Source organism: Astatotilapia calliptera, chromosome 10, assembly GCF_900246225.1.
Source record: "Astatotilapia calliptera chromosome 10, fAstCal1.2, whole genome shotgun sequence".
In the NCBI taxonomy this organism is placed as follows: domain Eukaryota; kingdom Metazoa; phylum Chordata; class Actinopteri; order Cichliformes; family Cichlidae; genus Astatotilapia; species Astatotilapia calliptera.
Window position 1 is genome coordinate 7,975,883 of NC_039311.1, and position 27,967 is coordinate 8,003,849.

Here is a 27,967-nt window from a genome sequence, read left to right on the forward strand (position 1 = left end):
AACGGTCCCAGCTACAGCGCATGCGCCAGAAGTTGCTGCCGCAGACAGCAGCAACAGCAGTGATTCGGCAGCACAGGGCAACGGGAGAAAATCTGTCCGTTTTAAACCATGGCGACGTACTAAACGATGCCTTTCGCAGAGGTAAACGGAGAGTAAGTAGTTGTATCTTTATAACACGCCTGCTGTCCGACACCGTGTGACGTCCTCTGAGAGTGTGGCGTAAATATTAGGAAAGGTTGAGAAGGCAACAATGGGACTGTGTATGTTTCAGACTGGCTGGCTAGGTTAGCTAGCCAGGAGCCTGGGCAGTCAGCTGGCACGCTGACTGGTAACATACAGGTTTATAGCAACTGTACTGCTCTCCTGCATTGGCCCTGTATCTACTGTAAAGCTCCCATCAAAGGCTTAAATCTCTCTGATACTCAACTATGTTTTAGTTAGAGGGAAAAGCCATAAATTCTCGATTAGAGCTGATGATAACTGTACAAACTGGGCTTATGTTGTGTTGTGTTCAGCTGGTTAGCTAGTTTATATTGTGCAATGTGACAGCCACCAGTGCGGATTAAGCTGAGCTGTATTTGCCTGCTAAAGTATCATCGTCATCATCATCACACTCGTATGTTCACAGATTAAAAATGTCATCAACAATGATGCAGGTAGTTTTGCGCCTCATCTCAAGCTAAATCGTAAGTGGTTCTCCAATAAGAAGCCAGTTGCGGATGAAAGTTACAAGTTAGGTTATTTTATACTGCTTGCTACCTTCAAAGTTGTCTACCCCTGGCTAGTGTCCGATATAATCATGAAAGCGTGCAACCATTTGCCAAGATTTAGAGTCTCGGCCGTCTCCACTCGACTGTACAGATGCTGTGCGCCCTCCTTGCTCTCCAGGCGCGTCTGCAAATGGCACCTCTTAAACATAACGCCACGGGGAAGTGTTTCCACCTGCAAAAGCAAGTGTTAAAGGTGATAACAAAAGGTTGACGTCACCGAGCTCATCCTGATCCTGCCGCACAACCTCGACCGCTGAGGAGGTGGAGAAGGAGGAGGAGGAGTGCAGGAGTAGTTTCAGAGGACGAGAACAGCTTCTGTTTTTAATGCTAGGACGTCTAATGGTTCGTGTCTGGAAGGAAAAGGTCTATCTCTGATCAAATTTCGGGTATCCTAAGGGCGCACTTAACTAATGGGATCATATCGACGTTTCTCCCCCTCCGAGCCCAATCTTTACACGGCGGAATGTTAATGTTGTCACAGCCTGTCCGTGTTGTCTTTGGCTGCTCTGCTTTTATTGCTGTAATCGGTCTGTAATGTCATGGAGCTTGTGACGGATTTGATTAAAAGGCAACTCTTCTGTTCTATGACTGACCGGACTATGGAAGTTATCTGCTTTGTGCTTCACATGGTAAGATGATAAAACTGTGAAATATCCAGCGATTTAAAAAAATAAACTAATAAAAGTGTTTTGTCTACATTTGCATGCCCCTTTGAAATAAAAATGTGTATGTATATGTGTATATATATATATGTGTATATATATATATGTGTATATATATATATATATATATATATAATAATCTGTCGTTATGTAAAAAAGCCTTTTATCTCTTCTTTACCACGACAAAGGTGGGACTGTCTAGTGTATAGCAACGAGGGAAGGATGTGCTCTGTGATATCCAGCGCTTACTCAAACAAGAGCCTCACATTACTTGCCCAGAAGTGCAGTTTTGCAATGTAGCTTTCTTCCTCTATATTTTCCAAAGAGCGGATAATTAAATTTCAGACCTTGTTGTCGGGGAAACTCGGTGGGCGCGGGGGGTGTCCCTAGAACTGTATTTTTTATTTTATTTTTATTTTTTTTGGCAATTATCGTGTAGCAGGAACCCTCTTTGCATTGGGATGCTATGTTTCCCAGCACAATGAAGCTTAATTGGGGCTCAACAGCAAATTAATATAAGGCCTCTGCCCATCTGTAAAATGCAGTTCACCTCTAATGACAGCAGTTATGTCAGTGAATATATCTCTGTGTGTGTGCCACTGGGTATGTGGTTGCTTCTATTTAGGTCTCAAAATGACGTGTTTGCTCTTAGTTATAGAGGCTGCAGATAAGTCTGGATGTCATGAGCGCATGGTTCATTCGTTCATGTCACGCTGGTCAGCTCTGTAGAAAATTACAGCGTTCCAGCAAATTGAAATACCACTTGAATGTATGTGTTAATTAGATCTCTGCATGCCTTTTCAAAAGTGTCTCTCCTCCTCTGCCCATGAGTCATGTGCTGACTCTTTGACCTGTCACCACAAATCCTGAGTCTTTGCTGAGGGCAAACTGAAAGAAAAGCAAAGTTTTTTTTCCCCCTTTTTTTTTTCACCTTCCCAGCCAGCCACTGACAAATTTGAACATATTGATCTACACTAAGGGCAGAGGAGGGCAATTTCCTCTAAAGTACTTGTGCAGCATCTTGGCTGCTATTGCCTCTGTTTGTTGTGGCCCGCAGGTGACGTAAAACTATGGCATGGGGGGGGGGAAAGCTACATATTGTAGAGAACACACATGATTAGAGGCTTTAGAATAAGTCGAGTGTGATTGTAATGCACGCCTACGCAGTTTTCCAGACGCTATTCTTACACGTTGTTCTTGCAAACACATGGCAAAGCAGATATTAGTGAGTGATGACTAGCTTCACAAGGTTCAAACCAATCATTGTGAGCACCTTACACTGAAGCCCAGATGGTTTTGTGTTGCAGAAGGTTCTCCATTCGACAGCCAAACTGTCTGATTCCCAACATTAGGCTTGTTTCAGACAGCAGTAATAAGAGGATAACATCAAAGCTCTGCTTTATTTCTGAGAGACTTCAGAGCAAGACTATGAATAACAGATCACAAGGTACAAAGAGTGAACCAGAGAACTTAGGCAGCTTTTATGTTTCAGCTGTTGTTGGGATTCACGGGGAGCTCATTAAAACACATTGATGAGGAAGAGTCCCGATCCTCTGATTGTTGACTGTGAAATTGCTCAGCTAACCAACATATTTTTGATGCAATGATTTTTCTGTGCCGGAATGAGCCTCTTGGCTGATGCTCATTCAAAGCCAGTGATTTGATGTAGCATTTTAGAGACTGTACTTGAAATGGAAATGTGTAACCGTGTGCTCTTCCCCCAGTGCAATACATGTGTACCTTTCTTTTTTTTCTTTTCCTGCAGGGTCCTGTGTATGTTTAATTGTTCACAGGTGTTGTCAGTGAATTTTATGCCCAGCATATTTTCTATTTTCCACACCTGATCATTTTAGATGAGAATGATTTGTTGACTAGTTCCATTTGCTAAATAAGGCTGCCCCTCTACCCAGGTGCCAGGCAGAAGGACTGAGATTTCCTAGGTACCATTGATCTTTCCGCCAGCTCCACCTTTCAGTCCTCCCATCACCAGGGCAGCTGTCAGCCCACACTCACCCACTCAGCCACCCACCACTTGGAGAAACTCTCTCTGAGGCCACCCAATGTCTTCTCAGCTGAATGAGTCTGGTTTCAGACAGTGAACAGATGTTTGGTAGCCTCTGTGAGAAAGTCAGGAGACTCAGTATGTGGGTCAAACGCAGGTCAGACTCAGCATAGAGAACTGCAGCCACATGATACATCCAGATCAAGTGTTTACAACATGATGGGCAACTTCTGGATATCTCTGAGAAAAGAGACTCAACTGCAGGACTGAGGCTGTGGGTCAGCTGTTTGCATGGTATTCAGTTTGGTTCATGTGGGTGCTTTTATTTTGTGCAGTGACCGCAGGCAGTAGCCTTCATATGAAGATACAGTTTGTTTCTTTGTTTGCTGCATTTTTGTGCATAGATTTGCATGCTAGCTGGCAGGTCCAATTAGGGTAACAAAAAAAAGAAAAGAAAAATAAAGCCCCACTCTTGCTTGGTAGTTTGCATAATCAGCAAAGCCAAGCCCTTAAGCCAGGGAGTGATGTTACAAACACAAGGAGCAAAGGGCTTTCTGAAACTGTTATGTCTTCAGCTTGAGGGTAATCATGGACAAATCTCTAAGCCTCACAGTGCCATTCACAGCAATAACAACAGTTAGTGCAGTAGGACGAACAGGGCTAGGTCTAGGAGAGCATCTGTGTGATCAGGCTTGTCAGAGGCATTGCAGATGACGGGGTTGTTTATCCACCTCCATCTTCACAGGAACAGCAGAAGAGCAGGGCAGATACTGTTATCTGTTTATGGCACAAGAGAAGGGCATCTCAGTTGGATCACTGACCCTCCACGGGCACTCTCCGCCTCCTAGTACCAAGCGCTGTCTAATAAGAGGTCGCCAGACGAGTCCCATATCACTCTTAAGTGATCCTAATAGATGCCATTAGCATGTCCACGGTTATTGCTGCAGTTTTCCACTGACCATGCCAACTGTACATGTCAGGGCATCATTATCCACCGACAGGGAGGCTCAGAGTCTGACCCAAGTCTGTGGGGTCAGAAAGAATGCCACAACAAAGCAGCAGTGAAGCTGTAGAGGATATCAAGTGGTGGGGATATAGGGGAGAGTGAGCTCAAAGTGTCATAGTTGGCACAGACATTAGATAAAGCTTAGGTACAAGAGGATTAGAGAGGGAGGAGATGTAAAATGCTCTCGGCTAATTGGGCTTTATTTTTAATATTTCAGAGGGTTCATTAGACACTAAATTGGTGAAGTATTTCAGCTCTGTCTGTTGCCTGAGAGCCTTTTTCGGGACAAGCTTTACAACCTGAATAATGGCATAATTTTTGTTAAGGCCTGGTCATTGAAAATAGCACACTGGTATATTAAAATTCTCCCTTTTCCCCCTCCTGTTACAAGGTTAGATTTCATCTTTTTTGCCCAAATACAAGCTTAGTTGCAGGCCTACATCTGGGTCAGTGCATTCTGACTTCATCTACTTGACTTTTTTTGTTTTTTTCCTCTATGTAATTTTGAGCAGGTCACAGTTGCCTGAAGGATATACTTTAGGGTATCATACAGTTGTCTTTCAAACTGACAAAGCAGTGAATGACTTTGACAGTGGGTATGGGGCTCAGAGGCTTGGTCTGGGTGTTAAGCTCTGTGCTGGAAAGGGACGTAGGCTGTGCTGAGAGAGCTGTCGAGAGCGGTCAGTGCACAGCGCTTTGCCATGACCCTCCACAGCTTATCATCAGTTACACCACTTCTCCGGGCCTCAGTGTGTGGGTGTGTTTTTTCTGTGTCCGTGCAGCGTGCTGGAGACAGAGTGGTGCTTAGAATGGGGTCCTTTATAACCTCCTAACCCTCTGGTCCTGTTTGCTTCCATTGTTGGCCACAGTGAATGGTATCTCCGTGCCTTGAAAAGTAACCAGATGACATTCTTCCTGTTGTTCAAAAGGGCCTGGGGTTCCGTTGTAAAAAGCATCTGAAAGGATAGGCTAAGACTGTGACCTTCAGAGGCTAATCTCTGGCATGTCATTCAGTGCCTATTTGAAGCAAATGCAGACCTTTCTCCCTGGTAGCAACGCACCAGTTCAAACAAAGAAATTCCTTATCAGTTTTCAACACTTAGACTTTTAAAAACAGTCAAGATAGTTTTGGGGTTTTTTTTCCTTCTCCATAAAGGAACCAGAGGATGTTTTGTAGCAGCTGAAGTGAATCGTTATTCCAGACAGGCAGTGTGTCTGACACCTACATTGTCCAAACAGTCTCTTCAGCCTGTGACTGAGCCCTCTGTACACAGACCTGTGGCATCAGCAGCCCCTCTGTACTGAATGCTGAAATACCGCTGCTGCTGTGAAAGCAATGGGGATGAAATGCACTTAGTGAGACAGTAAACATCGGTGAGCTCTCAAACTATCTTACGTTGTTTATGTCTCCTCCTCTCCGGTGTATTTGCTGTGTTCAGCTGGCTGAGTTTCCTGGAATGTGCAGAGATGCAGTTGTCGCTCTGTAGGGGGATGTTGGCTTTAATCACAGTTCATAGTTCAACTCTGTAGTTGGACTCAACTGAGCAGCAATCAGACAAGAGTCACATTATTCTTCTGAACTGGAAGACCACACTTGATGTAGCTGTTTTATTATGAAGTTTGCTCTTTGCTCAACAGATTCAGATCATTTTTCCCCTCTTGTATATGAAGAGTTTGAAAAATGAGCTATTTAAACTTTGAACCACAACTATTGCATTTCTGACAACACTTGAAAGGGAGCAGCCTTCACAGCATAACACGGTACTGCTATTTAGTTGTAAAGTTTTACTTTTCATGACTTGCTCTTTAACAGATGCTTTTAGTCCACACCTAATGAGACTTTACCATTCATCTATTCAAGGGGATTTGCTTTTCAGCAAATTCACTTTAGTGGCATTGAGCTGTCTTTGTGCTTGTCTAAAAAAATCTCTGAGAGCAGGCCTCCCATTGCAATGTTTCGTCTGTGCTTCATGTGTACCACCTGTATGGGGTTAAGACTAGGGTCAGACCTCTTGCAGAAGTCCATTGTCTGGGTTCCCGTTTTAAGCTGGATTGTGCTAAGGACTGACAAAAGGAAAAAGCTGTCAGGTTTATAGGGCCTCTTTTGTCAGGCATCTTTCAACAATAAATGATTGGCATATCTCCTGCCATTTCCCCCTTTTGTTTGCGGCCATTGAGTTTGAGAGCAAATAATGAAATTGACCATTACGTGCGATTTGTTTGCATCCCCTGCCCGCGTCCCTGAGCACATGCGCACACATAAAAAAAGCGAGGTTGTTTACAAAGGAAGCATTGGATTAGAAAAGGAAAATGCCAACTTTTATCATGCCACTGCACAAGCATTTTGCATTAGTCAGAAAATATCCCCTGAAGTAGTGTAACATCCGCAGAATGTGATTGAGATAGAGGGGGGAGACAGGGTGGGAGCAAAGGAAGAAGGGTGGGCCACAATTTGAAAGGCATACTTGAAAGTACTTGCAGTAAAGAGTCCTGAGGCAGGTCATGTTGCTGTGTGACAGAAAAGCATTCGTCTTGCTGTGTATCTGACGTCCCAGGGTCTCATTGCGAGGGCTTGCCTTCTCTGCGTGTCAGCTTTCTGTAATTAATAGCCAGTAGCCCGCTTACCCCATCAAGGGACCAGGTGCTGCTTAGATCTGCTCTGGCATGGAAAGACGGCAGATAAGCTGGTCGTGGGTTTTACAGTTATCAGGATAAAACCCACAGATGTCACCAGCCTCTCTATATAACTCAGTTGATTGTGTACATATAAACACAGTTGTAGACCTCAAACAAAGGGATGAATTTTAGTGGTGCACCGCTGATGGACGGCTTGTTGGTAAAGGATGCGGTTCATTTAGTCTATTTTGTGTCAAGCACCATTGTGCTCATGTCCTGTGCTGTTTAGCAGGACTTGCGGCCCTGACAGATTGCCATCCCGATGGGGAGATTTACCCAGCCAGCACTGCCAATGGCACTGACACCATCATTAGACTTTGATCAGCTGCATTCTGCAAGGGGAAGAAGAGAGAGTAATATTCTTGATCTAATTACTAAGAGACATTTCAGGCAGTGTAATGTGTGATTTAACCTCTTGTCAGGGGCTATAAAAGGAAGCTGGGTTAATCTTCCTGGCAACCTCTTTTCCACGCAGGGGAGAGTGCCTTTAAATTTCCTTTTCCTAGGAAGCTACTAAAGACCAGCATCCCAGTGTGGTATGCTAGCACCACTTCTCCTGGCCTTCTAGTTGACATCTCTCAAGGCGAGAGTTCTCTGACCTTTGAATGTTCGCAACAGCTGGTTTGCAGGAACTCGTGCATTTGCAGAATTGCAAGAAGAACAAAAAACCCTGTCCTTTGACTTCTGTATGCTTCCTCCAAATGGATTGTTTTGCAGCCTCCTTTGTTACTCTCCCTCGTTCTTTTGCTCCCTCTCCATCACCACCCACACACTGCAGCATGAAGAGTGCAGGGGACTTGATTGAACAAATAGATTGTAAGTGGAAACGAGGGGTTTGGGTTAATCAGTCAAACATAGTTAAACAATTCTTTGGACATGAAGGGATTAGTCTTGCCTGCGTTGAGCTCATCAGAACCAATTCTTCCCAGTGCTGGCTAGGCTTTTAGGGCCAAGGGCCATGGCCTCTCTGGCTCCATGGAGAACCACACACGCACCCCTCAGCATGCTCCATTGCCTCTGAATGCCCCACCACTCTCCTCTTCCTTTGTTACAGACTACAATTGGAATGATGGATTAGCAAATTAAATGCAGACCTTTCTATTCATGGCTATTCTCGCTTAAAGTCTCATTCACTGGATCTATCACAAACCTGCTTTAAAATGGTTACCAGGTTCACTCCATGTCTTCTAATTCCTTCACAAACATGTCTTTTACACTTAAACATTTTGTGAGAAAATGGTCCACTGACTTTTTCCCACCATAAAGGGCTCTCTGTATCTTGTTTTTACAGGATGACTTCCTGTACGCTTTCTTCCCTCTTCTTTTTTTTTTCCTCTTTTAAACTGAGTGCTGATCACACTGATAGGAAGTGGCCCTGATATGATGATGTGTTGGCAAACGCAGAGTGTACAGCTGCAGCCAGCCTGAGCCTGCTCTAAATTAACCGTGTCACTGTCTTTTCCATGTTCCTGAGAGCTGAGCACTGACCCTGTTGGCCCATTCATATTGCATTTTTTCTGATATCATGTTATTTCACAGTTTTAATTGATGAGATAAATGGATTTACTCACTCAAATATAGGTCTCTCTCATATATATACATATACATATATACCCTGATGGTAAGCGCATCATGGACAAAAGTAAAACAATGTCGGATGTGCCACGCAATGCTCAATTGGTGGGAACTAGTGCGTTAGCGCAGTTAGCTTGTTAACGTGTTGACACCGTCCAGCCTCACGCACGGGACAATCCGTGTTAACTCGTTAACGGATATTTGCCGCGTTATGTCATTTTAACGAGATTAACGCTGACGGCACTAGCGGGAACACAACGAATATGACTGCACATTTACACCGACATCATCCTAGTGCAAAGTCAAGTGGAACCAGACAAAAACAACAAGCAGGCATGCTACAAACTTTACCCGAGTCATTTAGACAGCACATGATTCTCCTTATGGGGACCTGTGACAAAGTGGCTAGGACAGAATTCATTTGCCATTTGTCACTTGCATATATTGTTATTTTGTGTTCCGTTATCCTATAGTCTATCATAATGCTTTAATGTAAACACAGCACATGCAACCTTGGCTCTACATACTATCCCGGGTCTGTTTGTGGTAGCATTGGTTATATTCATTCCATCTGTGCAAAGGTACTTAAAGCTAAATGTCACTTCATCATTAATTGATTTGGATTCTTTCATTTGTTTATGTAGTTTGGTTATACTTACCACTGTTTGTTCCTTTGAGCAGGTCCTATGTGTAAAACAAGTATGTCGGAAGGGCTGCCCCAGTACTTCCTGATTTTATAGGATATGATGTCACTGATCATGTCAATTGGGTGTAACCAAATGAAGGGGTGTTTCTTTTGTGTAAAATTGTTTATTTCATTTAAAATAACCTAATGAAGTGAAGAGATTGACTTTTCAAACTGTTTAGTTGGGTGAATGAGTTTGTTAAGTGGAAAAATTATTTTATTCCTGTTTCTTTGTCTAGACTGTGTTATTTAGTCTACCCTGTTTTCCCAATGGTAGAGGTTAATGAGATCCAGGTGTGAGTGGAATTCTGTATAAAGCAGGTGAGATTTTGACTGACAGGTTCTTATGTTTTTGTGAAACAATTGTTGAAAGGCAACGCCAGAAAATAAAGAACACTTAAAAGAAACTTGAACAGTCTGCAGATGCTGTCTTCCTATCACTTTCCATGCTGCTTATGTTACGCTACTTCACAGAACCTGATATGTGTAATATGCTGCTGAGAATATGCCCCAGAAGAAGCGTATAGTATAGCTTTTATTTTGGAAAGAGCCATTTCTCTGTAACAAACTCTCTTTTCCAAAGATGTGATTTCCCGATCAGATAGATTATTTTTATTATTATTATTTTGATGTTTCAGCAACATTAAATTTAAAAGCTTTATAATTTTAATAAATGACAAATTAAAAAGGCATGAATGAATATATATATATATATATATATATATATATATATATATATATATATATATATATATATATATATATTTATTATTATTATTATTATTACACACACACACACTTACTTTCTTGTCTGTTTACCACTGCTGCAAAAACATTGCCTTCCTATCTCTGCTTCCTCTGTCCCACAATTCGTCCTCCAGTGCAGTGTGGGGGGTGGATTGCTGTGCTCTGTAGAGACCCCAATTAGCAGGACAAGCATGCCTGCTGAAGGTCACTCCCAGAGCTTTGGTGTGAGAAAAAAGGAGGGCTGGGCCAGTGAGAAGTAGCTCTGACAGTGACCGGGCTGAGACTCAGCTGGACCCCAGAGTTCTCACACAACAACAACACTTTTTTAACCTTCTTAGCAGTTTGCATGATGTTAGCAAAAAGTGGCTGAGGGTTTTGCTAAAGGTCAAGTGTTCTCGGTGGATTGTCATACTATACTGCGACCATATCTGAGAGATCCATTTGTCATTAGCTCCAAAGTCCCCTACTTCATCAGCCCGTGTCTGGTGTCTGCTATCTCTGCCTGATTGATGGCTCTGTCCTTATTGCAGGGAACTGGGGTCGATGGCAAAAAATTTGCTGCTGGGTGCATTAATGCTGTGTTCAGTGGCATAGACCTTTGAGCACGCCTCATCAGTCTTGAATCATTGCACGGCCACAGGAGATCTGTATGAGCAGGCATGATGCAAGACAGGGAGAGAGGGGGAGCTAGGGACAGGAAAAGGAGTTTTAATCAGCTGGGTTAACTCTGTTACTCACATGACCCTATGTCACTGCTACAGGAGTATACTTAAATATTTTAAGCTTCAGAAGCCAATGCCAATGTTTACCAGTTTTCAATTTATTTGTCATGTTTTTGTTGTGATTTACTGATCTGTGCTAGGGGAAATGAAGAAATCTCCATCGTAAAACATTATTTAATGGCTTTAAAATATTTTTGTCTTCATTGCGAAATCTTGGAACATTTAACCAGCTTAAAATCACAGATAAATATCAACCATTTTCATGATTAATTGGCCTTTTATTTATTTATAATCTCTGTCAGAACTGTCTGAAATGGTTAGAAGGTAAGTTAAATCTGCTTCTTTTCATCACAGAAAAGAGCAAACTAATGGTTGCATGTAGCAGTTAACGGTTTCTTTTGCAGCTGAATTTTGCAATTCACTTGCAAAATAAACACATTTGTCTGTGCAAAACAGTATTAACTTCAGTATCTGGCTGTGTTCAAATTCTGAATTAAAGCTGCTCAGTGATTTAATTTAATATTCATAAAATAGTCCTGTGTTTGATTATGACATTTAGCCTGTTTGCTTTGGTATTGTAGAGATTGTTGATTGTTTGTATAATAAACCAGTACCTGTGTAGGAGTAAAAACTGTGGAGCCATGACAACACCAGTATACACCAACAGAGTGTGTGTAGGCTCACTGTCAGACAGGCAGACGGAGGGGCCCTCACAGCCTGGGAGGGCCAGATGTTCCCATGCAGACACAGAGGTGATATGTTTGCCATACTGGGCCTGTATTTGCCTGGCTCTCCACAGAGTCACCGGCTGGCTGCCCGATACCCCGAGCTGTTGTGTGCTGGGGAAAGAGCTGGGGTGGAGAGGCACGCACATAAACTCTGGAGATGAAAGAAACCTGCAAATGTCTTGTGTGTTGCCAGGGGCAAAAGAAGCACCTCTCATACAGTGCTGTCCACTGGAGAAAGAGCTGCATTTGCCTTCTTTTTTTTTTGTCCTCTCTCAGATGACCACCAGATACGAGAAGGGCTGGGTTCAGCATCGCTGGAAGGCCAGGCTGAATGTTAGAGCTGCTATGGAGGCGGCTGACCTTCCCAACCTTTAATAGACACTGGAGGGACGTAGATTAGCCTTTACTGAATACATATACAATGTTGTTTATAACAGGGAAATGGCTATCTGTTTTTGACGTGTATGACAACAGATCTGGTCGTCGCCACCAGACCTGCAACTCTTTAATCTATTTTTACCAGCTGAACAAGTGGACGGTAAAAACCTGCATTTTCTGGCTTTAAAAGCTGAAACATGTTGCAGTGTTTTCCACACATTGCCTTTTATAAACCAATAAGCAATTAAACAGCATACAACATACCAGAGTTTAAGATGAAGCGCTAGTTCACTAAAATTCTTTTAGAGGTCAGTGTTTATTAATTGCAGCATGGCCCTGAGTTATTGAAGCATCTAGATTTTTAAAATTACTGATATTCTTTCACCACTTGGTGCTCACAAGTGTTTCACAAGCCACACTTAAGACTTTAAGTTATCTAAACCAAGCATGTGAGAAATGCGACGGCATTAAATAGGAAGAATTCTGGTAAACACAGTTGTAATGGAGGGCATTAAAGCAGAATTGTTGACGTGAGTTTTCCTGCAGAGTTGGATCAGGCATACGTCTAATTAAAGTTCTTTCTTTATGTGTTTGTACTGGTGTCTATACAGCTCATATGGGAGAGAGGCCAGTTAGTATAATGGCACAGTGGATAAATCTCTCACAGCAGGCCTGTGTAACACTGGAAGCTGTTTTTGTGTGTTAAGCCCTTTTAGGATGATTTGTGAGAGTCAGCGCTTACACAGTTCTGCTAAGCAGAGCTGCTCTGACCCTGCACCCCCACTAAATCAGTTCAGCCCTTGCAAACAGGCCAGAGCTGGTTAATACTGGGTCAATAATATGGGTCTGAGTGGGACAAACACACAGAGACTTAACTTTTTTTCCCTCTCTTAAACACAGCATACATGTCAATAATAAGGCAGTGGATATACAGAGGAGGTCATTATTCCTACAGGGGGAAGTCACTAGTGCATATGTACGTGTGTGTATGTCGTTTTCTTTACATGTTGTGTATGTGTATGTGAGAGAGAGAGAGAGAGCAGGAGAGAGTGAGAGCTGGGTGAACAGCTGCATTGATTTGGTTTTGTTTGCTGTCTACTCAGAGCAGAAATGTAAGCCGTGGGAACACCTGGAGAGTGGGGAAAATGGGAGAAGAGGTGGTGGTGGTGTCAGCTCTGCCCCTGGCTCTGTACCAAGCATACATGGATGCACAAACGCACACACACACACACACACCTCACATGTGTGAGGGCAGCCTGGGATCCCAATCAGCAGCACTTAACAAAGCTTTCCTCTTTCTGCCTTTAATCGCAGGCTCAATTTGTCACTGGGGTGTCCAATTTCTGATAAGCGCTTTGACTGAGAGAGGAGAGGTGGGGAAGAACACAAAATGGATGCACCTGCTAACAAATGAAATCAAACCACTCCATCTTCATTTCCCCCCTTTTCCACCAGCTGGAACAATGCTGCCTTGCTTAGCTCTCGGCACATTAAGTTATTTCCCACTAACTGGAGTTATTTCCCCCCACTAACCAGCTAGAGGGCCTGGCTGACTTGCAGTCAAATAGGTAGCATCGCCTGATCCTTTAATGTCAAATTCTTCCACACTGACCATCCTCCTCCTGCTGGCTGAATATTGTTTAGTAGGTCCCTCCTTTTTTTTGGTTTATAGCTGTAAGATGGCAAAAGTTAAGGATGAGACGTTCCATTCTCAGATTTCTGACCATCAGAGTACTTCGTGTAGCTTTACTTGTGAGGCTAAGTATGGAAGTCAATCCTTTGAGATATTTTGAGGTAGGTATTGAGGCCAAATGGCCCAATTTCCTTGCTGACGTGCATTTTCATTTGTGCGTGTTGGGACAAGTTCATTGTCGGGCTTGTTATTTTTGTGCATCAATATAATTGTTTTGTACACTGAGTCTAATTGCAGTATATCGCATTACTTTATCCTGCTTCTAAGACAACTGTGCAATTTGTTACAGAGCCACATACAAAGCAAGCAGCTTGAAAAAAACAGCTGCCTCAGGTCTGGTGATTTCTATCACTTGCTGCACATACCACAACAAGCACACACTCACAATACACAATACTGCATTCTACTCTAGTTAGTGTTGGTGTCTAACCATAATATTCCAGTCCGGTACCAAAGCCCACAGTGTAACATCTGACACAGCAGCATGTGACTCAGCACATTGTTGTCTGGTGTGATGTGAGGATATGTGAAGATAACACAGATGTGGTGGCACCAGTGAGGAGATGAAAAGAGCGGCGATGATAATGGTGTGTTTGTGTGAGCGCTGTATCTGGTTGTGTGATCTGATGGTTACCAGAAGGCTGGATTAGCATTGGAGTTCTTGCAGCTATGATTCTTAAACTTTTCTTCTTCTTTATTTAGGACTATTGTCAAGATGCTACAGCCTCACTCTGGTAGCACTCGTACTTCCTTTTTACATTTGCTTCCAAGCGATCAAGTCAAATGGTAATTGCAGCACCGAGCAAAGACGTGGCCAGTATTTGAACCTTATCACGAGTGACTTTTGAACAGCCTCTCAGTAATTTAAATACGTGCCAATCAGAACTCCTCTGAGCTGAATTAAAACAGTTAGGAAATCAATTCCAATCTCCAGTGTTGCTTTATGAAATCTTTGCTTTCCTCTTCTTTTACTGTATGTCAGGTCTTTTTTTCCCCTCCCTCAAGTGTTTTAAGAGTCATGTCTGAGAATAGGCTGGCTCTTTCCTCACTGAGGCATGCCCAGCTTCTGGCTGTGCTCTCGATGGATTTGCTGCAGATAAATAAATAACTAGGCTGGCACCCCTCACTTTGGTTCCCCTCTGTTTTGGCAGGCCATCCACACTGCATTTTCTATCAGGTGTAAACATGTCTGTCAAACGGCGCAGTCAGGGGCCCCAGCATTTTGGCATTCATGACGCCATGCATGCACCGCTGCCAGCACTTTCTGTCTGCCCGTCTGACCTTGGCCAGCCTTGACGTGGCTGAGCACACTTAGCTCTACCTTCCACTTTTGTAGAGCTCTTGGGGAAGCCAAGCAGGCTTAAGTGGCTGTTAGTGAAACTGACCCCAAGTTGAAGAACGGACTTTGGCTGGCTGTCCTTGCAGCAGTTATGTGGTGGATGGGTAATGACCATGACATAGCTGTGGCATACATATCCTAGCTAGACCAGGACACTTGCAGGCGGATACGTTTTCATTCTCTCATCTCGCTACCATGTCGCTGTCATCATCTCCACTGTGACGAGCCGTGGTCATCATCCAAGAGGCTACGAACTACTGATGCAAATACAAAACAGGACAAATGGGGTCAGCCTGATAAGAGAAGAGGCCTCTTACTGTCAGGGTTACTGTCCTTTTCTCAGTTTCATGGTGCACAACTTCTCTAAGAGTCTGTGTTCTCATCCTGAAACCAACCCTCCATATCTGACACCTATGCAAAGATTTAGCCAATCCAACTGTGGACTGTGCAGTATTCTAGGGGCATGCTGCCTCTCTCCGCTCCACATCCACCGTCTCACCTCGGGGAACTGTCACTCTTTCATCAGTTAGTTACTGAGCATTCATACCGTCTCCCAGTTGTTTCACAAACCCCTCCCTCCCTCTAAAGAAGAGCATCTTCAAGTAGCTGTCTTCCTCTCTCCCACAGTATTGCAGCAGTTTCCTTACTTGACAGATTTATCCCTGACACACTCTTGCAACTTGGAAACCACTACTTTACAGACTCTCAATTTGTGTGCAAGTTGAGTTTGGGTTGGCTGTCTTCTCTTCTGCGTCTTCTTCTTTCTTTTCTTTTTTCTTCTTTTTTTTTTTTTTTAACCCTCTGCTCGTGATCAGAGCTATCTCCCACTCTCTCGCCCTTTCTCTTTTGGCGAGATAACACTCGGGGTTGATGAGGGGATCTCTGCTAACTGAAAAGCAAACGGCCCATCCCGAACGCCTCGGGATGTGCTGGAGTCATCAGGATCCATTGTGTGAAACTGTGAAACCAGCCTGTCATAGCCTAACACGCCCGTGTCCCTCAGCTAGCAACAGCAATCCTTCCTGCCTCTGTTGTTTGTGCAGCCTGATGGGCTAATGAAGGCCATACCAAAGTGTTATTTCTTCCCACCGTGCTCAAGAGCCAAGGCTTTTTCCCCTTTCTTTTGACAGAATACTCTGGTTTGGTATTCAAGGGTAAAAAGCTGTTCTCATCTTCCTGCTCTCTTTTTTTCTTCTTTCTTTACCTCCTATTCAGACTCAGCTTGCAAAGAAAAGTAATTTCACTCTTTCTGTCCCTGAGAGAATCAACACAGTGAAGTTGCATTGAATTCCTGCTGCAACATTTTTTTTTCTTGGCTCTATTTCAGACCCATAACCTGGGGGTAAACATGCAATTAAAATAACAGCAGCCTGCTTTCTCCACCACTCTCTTCTTCAGCTGTTAGCGCAAGCCATGTACAACATGGTGACTAGGCTCTCCTAATTGCTTTTGCTCATAATTGGTATAGAAAAACTGCTAATATAATACCAGCATCCAAACATGCTTTCTCACCTTATTTCCCCAACCTTCCCCCTCCTTCATTGTATTTCTGCACAAATATTGTAGATGTCTGCTTCTAATTAGCTTATTTTCTGTGACCCCCCCCCCCCCCCCCATTTTAATATGCTATGCAATTAGCCTGATGCTATTTCCAAATTTCTAACAAATGCAGATTATAGTTGATGGAGAGGATATTGATCAAAACAATCAGCACATAAATGCAGTCAGCTGGTCTCATTTCCTAAATGGCTTCCATCTATCCTCTTCCTCCTTCACTTCTCTGTAATCTTTTTTTTTTTTCAAACTTTCAGATGGCTTTCTATTTCTCCTTCCCCAGTGAGGAATGAAAAGAAAATATAGGTCAGCTTTTATGGGAGCAATTTGACACATGACACAAGCCATGCGCATCACTTGCTCAAGTTCTGATTTGTCTTCTTGCCTTTATTTGTCTATAATGAAAGCCGCACCGTTATTCACACGCTTTATTACAGTTCTATAAGTAGCTGGTGGAGACTTGCCGAGTCACGGGCCCCCCCCCCCCCTAATACTTTGAGAACCCCGTAGTGTCTGTCTGCACGGGGCTGATAGTGTGAGACGCCTGGCTAAACTCCACCAAGCCAATCCCTGCTCCACAGGCCTTCCCAGCTGGCTTGGCTGGGCCTCCTTATACGCAACTGTGTTTCCACTTATAACAGGAGGGGCTTGTCTCTGTACGACAAGGACTATTAGGTGATTAGGGTAGATATTTACCTGAATGGATGGGCAGCTTGAGGGTCAAGCTCCCTGTTTAGAGCAGGCTAAACCCCCTGGTAGTTACAGGGCAATTTGGACAGCCAGCAGGCGACCGAGTCATGTGTCCAATTACATCCTGCAGAGAGGCACCTCCAACTATCGCGAGCTTGGTCCCTGTCTGGATCTGACACTCTGTCAGGTGTATTCGTGCCGCTTCTGATACAAATAGTCTGAGTGTTGGGAGGGGGGGGAAAAAAAGAAAGCCTCCATGGGGGTGTGCGCCTTTGTAGAAAGTGCCACTGTTTGGCGTGTGATGTATATTTGAAGTCACTGTGGCAGTGGTGCTGAAAGGCAAGTCAGTAAACGTCAGGCTTCTGTCTGTCGGGTTTCATGTCCGCCTGCTCTGCGCTACAAAGCAGAGCGTCAGCTTGGGCATTACCATAGGCTGACCTTTGTTTCTGCACTCCCCACTGCACACTTTTCTGACATTCAGGGGCGCTGTGGGGGAGGCAGGAAGGGGGTGGCCTGTTGGGTGGTTGGTTTTTTTTGCATGTAGTGTGTTGTGTGTGTTCTTACAACAAATTAACGGACAGTTATGTGCTCGGTTTTGTTTTGTTTTCCCCAACATCATTTCACTCTGCTGCCACCGTTCTGCTTTTGAAACCCTCCTAACAAAGACACTGCTGTATTTGATATTTAGCTTTCCTCCACACCAAACCTGCCTGTTGTCAAAGAGATTGCTGTTATCTTTCTGTGAAATCTTGGCATCCTGATAAATGAGAGAGGGCTGGAAATCTTGCCTGCTGACATCAAGGCACCATGTACCTAAAATCCTTCCAAGGCCAGAGGGAAAAGAATAACATATCAACCCAATTAAAGTTAATGCATGGTGACACGCTGAATTGAGGGCAGGGATTGCAGCCATATGGCAGTCCAGGCTGTAAATCAGAAGGCACAGGAAAGGGGAGGAGGATGAGAGGAGTGGGAGCAGAGGCCAAGCAACAGAAAAGGTGACGCAGTGTCAGTGCGGCAGAACACCCCCGAAATCCTCAGATCCATCTCAGAACTGCCCCCTCCCCATGCAGCACCCTAAGGTGCAATCCCCTCAGGTGTCTGTGTAGAACTGGCAGCTTCATTAAGGCTTGTTTTTTTGTTTTGTTTTTTTTTTGGGGGGGGGTGTCTCTACTTCTTGCTGGGAGGATTTAAATGAGCTGTCATCCTGACCTTTTTGAGCTCCTGCTTTTTAAAGCAAGTTCAGCCCCCGCCACCCCTCTACTACCACCCTAAACCCGGTACCCTTCTTTCTTCCTTTTCACCTTTCTCTCTCGCTTTGTCACTCTTTCCTCCACTTGTCTCTTCTCCCCGCAGGGGGGAAGACACTTTTAAGCCATCACCCTGCGGCAGACAGGCATGGCAAGGTTGTTATGTGGGTAATTGCCTCTCTCATAGACGCTTGTTTGTCTGCGCTCACTTGCCACCCTCCTCTGATGCCACACGGCAAACGGGGAGGGCACGGACTCTGTAGACTTAATTTGCTCCCTGACTGTTCTTCAGTGCTGATTAAGCAAGCATCTGTGGTGTTTTTGAATACAGCAGTAAGCCAAGTGGAGCATGGCTAACGTTTTCTCCCTCACTGTTACATCAAATTATTGCACAAAGTGGCAGACATTTATGGGAGCCGTAGCCATGTTTATTCATTTCTTTCCACCCGTCCCTAGCTGACTCCATTGTTTAATGTCCCCGAAATAAGGGCCTCTTTGAGGTCTGGAGGACTGCAGTATCGATCAGAGACGCACTAACTTGTCAGAGCCAGGCCTCTTGAGTGTGTTCTTTTTGGGTATACAGGAGTCATTAATTTCCTCTGCCACGGTCTGATAGTGGCAGAGAATTAAAGTGTGGGTAGCGGGGTCCAACTAGGTGACTAACATGCAAGTCGAGTAGGAGGAGGGACTGAGTTGATTTAAAGCTGCCAGTCCCTCAGGCCCAGCCTGCCCGTTTTACTTCAGCTGTTTGATGTTTAATTGAAGTTGTTATTGGCATCAAATGTCACCTTACCCGATGCTCCAGGTGTGAATCAGTTTCTAATTGAAAGGTAACTATGTCTCCCTCAGCCCCGTGCCTCAGGGGACTTGCTACTGAGTTCTATTTGCCTGCACCCAGCCTCTGCATCGACAGGCACCATGTGCTGCCTTGGAGTTATGTCTGACCTCTCCCTCTCTTTTTCTCTCCACAGTGTGAGGAGAAGTGTGTGTCCCATGTTGCATTAGTGTCTGTGTGAAATGCTGGCCTGTCTGCCAGGGCCAGGTGACCTCCCCCTCCAGCTTCTCCCCCACACGCAGATGAACACTGGACTTCAGAAATGTAAGTACTGCTCTCGGGACACACATGCACACTGTTAACTACCACCACCACCACCACCACCACCATCATCCCACACAGAAAACCAAGCTGTTACAATCCTGCTGGCCGCCCCACATTAGATCCCCATGCCAACCCTGGCCTGGATCTCTTCTGCAGCTCTGTGTTAAAACCAGAAAGAGTGAGAGTGAGAGAGAATATTTTAGTGCTCCAGGACCATAGATCTGTCTTCAAGGGAAATTAAGATGAACCGCACCATTAATTTGCTGATGAAAGGCAAACCGACTCCCTCCCTCTCTCATCGCCCCTGAGGATCTGTCTGTCACAAGAGTGTGGTCCTGTGTGCTCACTGCAACATTGCATGTGTTTGAACATGAGCATCTCAGCTACTTTTCACCATCAGGAAGAGTCAGTTACTGTCAGACTTGCAGACAGATTGCGGCTGAGTGGTTTTGCCCCGATGATCTTGTAATGTGGGTGAATTTAAGAAGCAATCTGCTGGCCCGGTTTAACAGCAGAGTAGTCAGTGCCGGCCCGCTGAATTCAATGTGTTTGAATTTTACAACTGCTGAAAAACTTGGACACTTTTGGGTGTCAGCAGCACAAATGGAGAGTCGAAGTCAGCAAATGCCAGCGAGAGCGCAGACTTCAGAGGCTCTGACAAGTGATGATGAAGGAGAAAAATACACAAAGAAACAGTAGATTACCGTTCTTTGTTTTTAAGAGTAAATATATTCACATTTTGTTATGAATTGCACAGTTTGTCCATTTGATGCCAGGTCACAGTCATACTTGCCTTTTGTTTCATCTTCAGTTAGTTTTTTATACCCAGCAGATCAGTCACGTCTGAGACATTATGCTCAATACTTTTGGTCAGCTTTATTTACACAAAACGTCTTGGTCTCCTTTTCCTCCTGTCTCCTCCCTGAGCTCAGCTCCAGGCGTGACCCATTTCTACTGCCCTTTTTTTTTCTTTTTCTTTTTTTTTGTAAAATGCTCCAGCTCATCAAGACTGTAATTTCAGAATCACAGTAATCAGCCAACCCCCAGGAGATCGGCAAGCGCGAGGGAGTCTGCTAAGTGCCAGCGTCTGTTGCCTCACTCAGGCAGGCTTGTGACATGGTACAGCCATCAGCCAGACTCTTTCCCTGCTCTTCCTTTATGTGACACACTAAGACAACTGGAGCTCAATTTGTTTTTTCTGCTCAGGACTGTAATCCATTTAGGTGATGGAGTGTGCTTCCCACAGCCACGGCCATTCCTAGAAGTGTAATTCCAGTCCTCTTTTTTTTTTTTTTTTCTTATCATTTTATCATAATGCTTTTCATCTGTTAGTCAAACAGGCGCCGACCCGAATGTCATGTGAACTGTATCATTTTTATCAAAGTGCCATGAAAAAAGTGAATTTGAAAAGAAATAGGCTCTCTCTGGTTTGCCTCTTTTACCACCCATAATCTATCACCTGTAGCTCACCTCCTGCATGTTAGCAGTCTTAGCAGTTGTCAGGCCTGAACCCTCGAGTAATGCTCCACCGTCTCCCTGCTGGCTGTCCACAGAGTTCACTGTCTCTCCAGAGCTTCTATCGCTTACCCAGCACAGAAGATAATTTGACAGCTTGACTCCGTGAGAGATGTGCTCGACTGCTTTTAGGTGAAATTCATAGACTGGTTGTTACTTGAAATCTTTATTCAGTGCACTGACAAGTCCTTGCAAAAAAAGAAAAAGGGGGAAAAAAAAGCTCAGATGGGAGGTTTACATAATTAGCTCCTATTTGTTTTGCTATTCTTGAGCTCGAGCCTTTCAGCTACTCGGTGCTCCCTAATGCCGAGTCTTGTGTAACACAATCTTGTCTTTGACACTTTCCCACCACTCAATAATCACCAAGAGCTCCAAAACGCCAGGCTGGCTGTGCCCTGCCTCTCCTCCTGCGGGGGAATCTGCGCACTGGAGAGTCATTTAAAGTTACGAGCTTGCAGGCTGCTGTCAGAGGCAAGGCCAGGGCAGCTGCTCTATTTATCATCAGGGAGTGTCTGCTAACAGATGACGGCTGTGAAATGTAAAGACTGTCGGAGGAGCAGATCAGGTACGCTAAGAGACAGCGGGTCACGAAGAAAACTGCTCATCCTCCAGGCAGGATGACTCAAGTACCAGGAAGTGGCCCTTGGTCCTCACATCTCACAGGCAGAACAAACTGTGAGTACAGCTGGGCCACTTGGCTGATTCTCACATCTTAGTCCCCACTGAGATCAAAAGCAACCTTCTCTTCCTCCTCTCCTCATAATAGTTTTCATTTTCTTTGAAGGTTATGCTCTCTTCATAACTCGGCAAAAATGTAGGGAGGTCTCTTCACGTGAGAAACCAAACTCATGTCTAATTTGATGCCGAAGCTTCAGACCTAATTTCCTGCTCTTGTGTGAAAAATGCAATTTACAGCAGCATGAGCCCCTGCTCCCTGCTGCTTAAACCTTGTTCAATAAAAACAGTAGTTTGAATAAAAGAAACCCTAATTAGTGCCTGCTGACTGTGCACTTGTGTTCCAACTAGCTCGCTTGCAGTGGGATAATTAGCGCGCGGCCAGACTGCCCTCTTTCCCCTGCTCCCTCCCTGGAAACGTGCTTAGCTGGAGATCTGAGAGATGATGTGCTTGCAGCCACCAGCAGCCGCCTACAAACTTCACTCATATTCCTCATTAACCCTCCCTTGATGCTTTAAGCCCTTCAACTAATCCAGGTTCCAGGTTAAGGTTGAAATGCTAATAAGCTACACTTGCTTACTAGAACCCATAATCAACAGCTGCCAGGAGCCTTAAGCAGATGTAAACAGCGAGAGGTCGATTTTATCCACTGTTAGTGGGGAAGCTGCTCTAAACAGTAATTTACCGATTTCATTACACATTTTACAGCGGTGCTGTTAAACCCTTTATCCTGATTTGCCTTTTTTTCCCTCCGCCCTCCCCAAAATGTCAGCCTAAGCTGTGTTAACAATGTATAATCCCTTTTCCAATTTAATGGATTGGTCACTTTCCATTGGCAGTGCTTTCTTTGCTACTTGCCTGAATCTTACAACTTAAGTATAAAACTCATTACACAAATGCCAGTGGCAAAGAAATAACACTGTAGGCAGTTACATGTCTGTGGGTTAGTATTTTTTTGTTTGTTTTAATTTTTTTCTTGCTGTAGATTTCAATCTAAAAGAAACAGTTGTCTTCCCCTGCATAGAAATATGAAAAAATACACTTTTTCTTGTCAATTTAAGGTTTTTATTAAAATTGCATGTATTTTACCTTCGTTCTATTTGGATCTCTCATGTGAACTAGTCTAGAAGCCTGCACAGAAAACATGAAGTGATTTTGCATTTAGATGTGCTGTAGTTATTAAAAAGCAGGGTTATTATTTTTATTTCCATCTCCTTATTTTTATTTGTGGACATCTATTAACTCCAGTAATTTTGCATGACCTCAGTGCCATTCATCTTCTATCTGAAACAACAAGAAAACCAGCTCTCTTGTGAATGGCTGCGTCTCTTTCAAAGATGTCGCCAACAACAGGTGGGTGTGGCTGCTTCATGCTTCAGAGTGTGATTGGGATATCATCGACTGACATCACACAGAGCCAAGAGTAGAAAAAACACTCAACTGGAGCATGCAGAGCAGTTTGAAGCCTGATTCGTGGCTCACGGGGATTACCTTCATGTGTGCTGACATTCGTGTTTTTAAAACTTTGGCCAACATATATGACAGAATGTAAGGAAAAGCATAACATTCTGTCATGCTGTGCACAATCTTGGTATCAAATAGAAGATTCCATCCCCGTAAAATGATAAAAGATGTTTTATTCATCGCAACAGATGATGTACTCACTTCCCACCCACTTACAACCCTTTCTACAGCTACACTGACATGAGGTTTTGACAGCAGCTGCAGACCACGGAGGCTGTGCCAAGATCTTCCAAACTGAACACAGAGAGCAAACAACTTGCATTTATTAATGCATACTCCTTTATACTCTTTGCACTCTGTAGTAAAGGTAACCTACTAATTACTGGAAAAACGGAGTGAGGTTTTATTTGTGTTATGATCAAACTTCCTTTGGGTTTTTTTGGTTTTTTTTGTTTTGTTTTTTGCAGGCTCATTAATCATTTCCTGTATTTGACAGGTGAAACCTCTGCTCATCATGTCTGTGTGCTCCTGTGTAAGTGTTCATTTATCTGTGTTTGCTTACCCTGGCATTTATTCAGTGACAGACATTAGGCCTCAGTGATGGTGGGTGTCAAGCTCCAGCTCTTTGGCCCAGACCCCTGCATTAATGAGGCTGCCATCAGCAGGCTGAATGCTTAGTTACAGCCGCCCCCTGTGTGCCGCCCTATGCCGGCCCCGCACATCGCTGCCCATTGTTTCCTGTTCACAAATAAAGCTCGAATTAATTAGCCAGTTGGCACAACTCTTGGTGCCGCCGTGTCAGCGCCCTCCATTCAGCTCCGTGCCTCATCCCACATGTCCAGTCCTCCCGCTGTGAGACCATGGCTGCCTGAAACCGCAGACCTCTGCCAGAATTTCAGACTTTTAAAATTACTGCTCACTCAACAACAGAGGAGTAGCCAGTGTGCTATAAAGACGTGTTTTACTTGAGCTGAAAATCCCCCCCCCTCCTCAAACAGGATGAAAGAGGGAATTAAATGGAGCTCAGAGACCGGTCAGAGCAGCGATTCTCTTCACACATCGGCTCCACTCATGTCCATCAGTCAGAGAGGTGTGGTGGAAGTAGGTCAGGCTGGCAGGGCTGAGGTGATGGGGGTAGCATGGTGGAGGACAGCAGGGACAGAAGCCTTTTTTTTTTTTTTTGTGGAAGTGAGATCAGTGTGTTAGAAAGATGCGAGCAGTCACATCCACCGAGGCTGAAAATGGACACAAGCGGTTGTTGCGCAAGCCAGCACCTGCACGATCCTGTCACAAATTTTTTAAAAGGAGCTTCACGCATACACAAACACACAATCGTGCTCACATTGTCACTTTGGCATTGTTAAATTTAGCCACAGTGCTTAGCAGGTGTAACAAATGTCTGCGAGCTGAGGCCTGGGAGGTGTTCCCACAGATCAGAGACGCTGCTTCTGTGTCTGATTACTTGTCTGCTGTCATGGAGCTGTGCTCTCTGCGTCTATCTCGCTCTCTCTTTTTTCCTTCTCCCCTTGCCAGCCACAGGGGACCATCACAGCCTTTTTTTTCTGTTTATCTTGTGATATTTTTTTTAGTAGCAAGCGGCACAGCCCACCCCTCAGATGCATTCTTATTCTTTGCCCAGATAATGCGTCAATTAAGGCCACTAAAAGCTCCTGACCTCAAAGTCCCCAATGATACCACCAAATTGGATTTTAGACTGGGAATGTGTCGGCACTGATAATTCTGCAGAGACTCAGATTGGAAATCTTTTTCTTTGAGACGGGGGGTTTAGGAGAAAAACAGGCAAGTATGAAATATGAGAGTGCGTTCCAAATCAAGTTCACTCAGCTACTCTGATTTCAACTGATGTGCTCTTTTGTGCCATATACATTTCTACCTGAATTAAAGCTGGGGTAGGAAACATGTTTTTGGCATCAGTGGTTTAAAAAAAAATCTATAATAACCTTTCAGCATATGGTGATTTAAGTGGTCTGAGTTGAAACTAGACTCCTGCACCTATTCTGAGATCTGTTTTCATGCTCTAGAAAATCTAGGCCATGAGGAGAGACTGGTAGAAGGTAAGTGGTATAAAGGATAAGAAGTAAGATGAATGAAGGACTTTGACATGGGAGAGCACAGCATGAAGACAAAAGTTATCATTAAGCATATCTCAAGCTTCCTCTTCTGAAGTTGTAGGGGTTTTTTTCATTCTAGATTTTGGCCTGCTGCCTAATGTCTCTCTCTAATTTTTTTCCCCCTACCCTCTGTCTCCTTTTGCTTTCTGCTTCTTGCCTCCGATCTATCCTGTTCTTCACCTCAGGGGACACCACACAAAGGATGAGATCCGCTCCGTTTCCAACCCCTGCAGAATTGGATGCATATGCTAAGAAGGTTGCCAACAACCCCCTCACCATTAAGATCTTCCCCAACAGTGTCAAGGTCCCCCAGAGGAACCACGTGCGCCGTACTGTCAACGGGCTGGATACGTCAGGCCAGCGCTACAGCCCTTATCCTTCCTCTCAGGCCAGTGCCAAGACAGGCCTCCTCGCCATCATCAAGGTGCCCACTGTCAAAGGCATCCTAAAAGATTTTGACGGTAGCCGGGCTCGCTTGCACCCTGACGTCATCATGAACCCCCTTACGGGACCCTATCAGGTGGCTTCAACCAGCACTTTAAACCACCAGGTGCAGAACCTTCCCCGGCCCCAGCAGAGGTTACCCCTTCCACCGCAGGACCCCCCTCAGACTGTGCATATACCCCTTCCCCAGCAGCAGGTGCACACCCAGAGTCTCAGACAGCCTCCCCCAATGGCCCAGCACCCTCAGGGCCCAGCCAGACTCCAGACTCAGTCTCAGCACCCAGCTCTCGGGCAAACACAGGGGCCACCTACTGTCATGCTCCAGCAGCAGCACCTTCAGCAGCAGCAGCAGCAGCAGCCTCCACCTGGCCTGCAGGGAAGCAGAAAGCTTCCCGATGGCGATGCACCACCTAATGTTACTGTCTCTACCTCAACCATTCCACTCTCTATGGCTGCTGGTCTGCACCAGGGCCGCCAGGCTGACCTGAACACCATCGTACATCAGATCAACCAATTCTGCCAAGCTCGGGCCCAGGGTGCAGGAACCACCTCCATGTGTGAGGGCCAGATCGCCAACCCCAGCCCCATCAGTCGCAACCTGCTTATCAGCGCTTGTTCTAGGGTTTCCATGCACAGTAACCCTGCCACCCCTGGCTTCCCCCCACCCAACTGCATCATTGGCTCTCAAGAGAAAGCCACAGCCCCAGTGGGAGCTCACCCTCCACCCAGTGTGGCTGCTATGAACCACTTGCCTTCCAACCACACTGATCTCAAGCAGCAGCACCAGCTGCAGCAGCACCAACTGCACCCACATCAGAATCAGCAGCAGCAACTACAACACACCACGCAGCAGCAGCAGAAGATGCGCTCTTGGAATCAACATCAGTTGGCTCATGTACCCCACATTCAGAATGGGGGGAGCCACCTCTGCAAGCAGCCTTCCAGGGACGCCACCTTCCATTTTAAGGGCATGGGCTACCCTGCAGAGGTGTGCGTGGGTCAGCCTTACTCACTAAAACCTCCCGTAGAGAGGCCCACCCCCTCCCCACCTGTTAACAACAATGGCATGCCCGGCCCCATGGCCCACTACACTAACGGTCACTACTTCCAGTCGCACATTTGGAACAGCAGCATCCTACCCACACCCAACAGTGACAGCTCCGGGTCTCAGGACATAGCCATGCCATTCCACGGTGCAGGCCCAGGAGGGTGCACCACGCTAGACTGTGGGCCCCCTGGGGCTCCCCATTACCGGCTAGGATCAAGCTCCTCCTCCTCCTCCTCCGCCCAGACTAATCTGATGCAAACAGCAGATTACTTGGGTGGGGACTTCCAGACGCCCTATTTCCGCGATCAGAATCTAGGGTTGATGGGCAAGATGCACAGGCCCCCTCTGAGCAGGGTAGGTCCAGAGGTTGGGGATGGCAGAACCGCTCTCATCCAGCACCCAGGGTACAGATAAGCTATGGCCTTGTCTCCACAACTGTTATCAGCACCCTTTGTTTAGTCTTAAGAAAGGAAACATGAATAAAACTCAACTTATAACTTAAGCAAATGACTGCTAATGTTAAAGAGGGTAAATTAATATATTTAATGAAGATCAGTAGGGTTTTTTTTGTTTGTTTGTTTAATCTTGCAAGTGATCAATTGCTAATTCTAGGTTTGTTAACGAGGGCTTCTAACTGGCACTTCATACTGTTTATTACCTGCTTTTTTTCCCTTGATGATACTTGTCAATTTACGTGCCTGGATCTCAAGTGATCCTGTGTCATTTCTACTTCAGACCTGCCACTAAAGTTTCCTTATGCATGCAAGAAAGAAAAACAGATCCCTCTCTGAAAAAACATCTGCTGATAGATTTTTTTTTTCTTCTTCCTGTAACAGGATCATGTCAGGAAATTTTTTGGCTCCGACTAGGTTCATTAAATTAGTTTCATTTCGATGATTAAACGCAGTCACTTCAGGACAAAAGAGAGAGAGATGACCGTGCTTCAATGCAAAGCCATCAGTTAGTGAAGTATAACAGAGTCCAGCTGGGACCTGTTCCAGAAAGCAGGTTTAGTTAGTTTGAGTTGATGAAGTGCAGCTGGGTCAGTCAGCTTAGGTAATATTAAAAAAAAAAAAAAAAAAAAAAAAGCAGTTATCAGTGGAGCTCCGAGT

At 44.8% G+C, this 27,967-nt stretch overlaps 1 protein-coding gene and 1 long non-coding RNA gene across 5 annotated transcripts; one reads left to right on the forward strand and one right to left on the reverse strand.

Moving 5' to 3' along the window:
• fam222ba (family with sequence similarity 222 member Ba) lies at nt 1-27,943 on the forward strand. 4 transcript variants are annotated; one of them, XM_026182074.1, is made up of 4 exons: nt 1-141; nt 1,377-1,399; nt 19,449-19,576; nt 25,549-27,943. In XM_026182074.1, the coding sequence occupies exons 3-4, from the start codon at nt 19,495-19,497 to the stop codon at nt 27,267-27,269; spliced, it is 1,803 nt and encodes a 600-aa protein (XP_026037859.1). In that variant the 5' UTR covers nt 1-141; nt 1,377-1,399; nt 19,449-19,494; the 3' UTR covers nt 27,270-27,943. The 4 variants fall into 4 exon arrangements, with proteins under 4 accessions (XP_026037859.1, XP_026037856.1, XP_026037857.1 ...); XM_026182071.1 differs by having other exon boundaries at nt 1-1,399; XM_026182072.1 differs by lacking the exon at nt 1,377-1,399 and having other exon boundaries at nt 1-152.
• On the reverse strand, nt 4,833-9,896 carry LOC113030547 (uncharacterized). The gene is made up of 2 exons (XR_003273596.1): nt 9,351-9,896; nt 4,833-8,171 (listed from the first exon to the last, which is right to left on the reverse strand). It is a non-coding gene; the product is annotated as an uncharacterized LOC113030547 (long non-coding RNA).
• Nucleotides 27,944-27,967: the final 24 nt, after the last annotated feature.

Coding starts and splice junctions, on each gene's coding strand:
- fam222ba (XM_026182071.1), top strand. CDS start 19,495: ATGCTGGCCTGTCTGCCAGGGCCAGGTGACCTCCCCCTCCAGCTTCTC. Junction 19,577..25,548: donor GAACACTGGACTTCAGAAAT/GTAAGTACTGCT, acceptor TCTTCACCTCAG/GGGACACCACACAAAGGATG.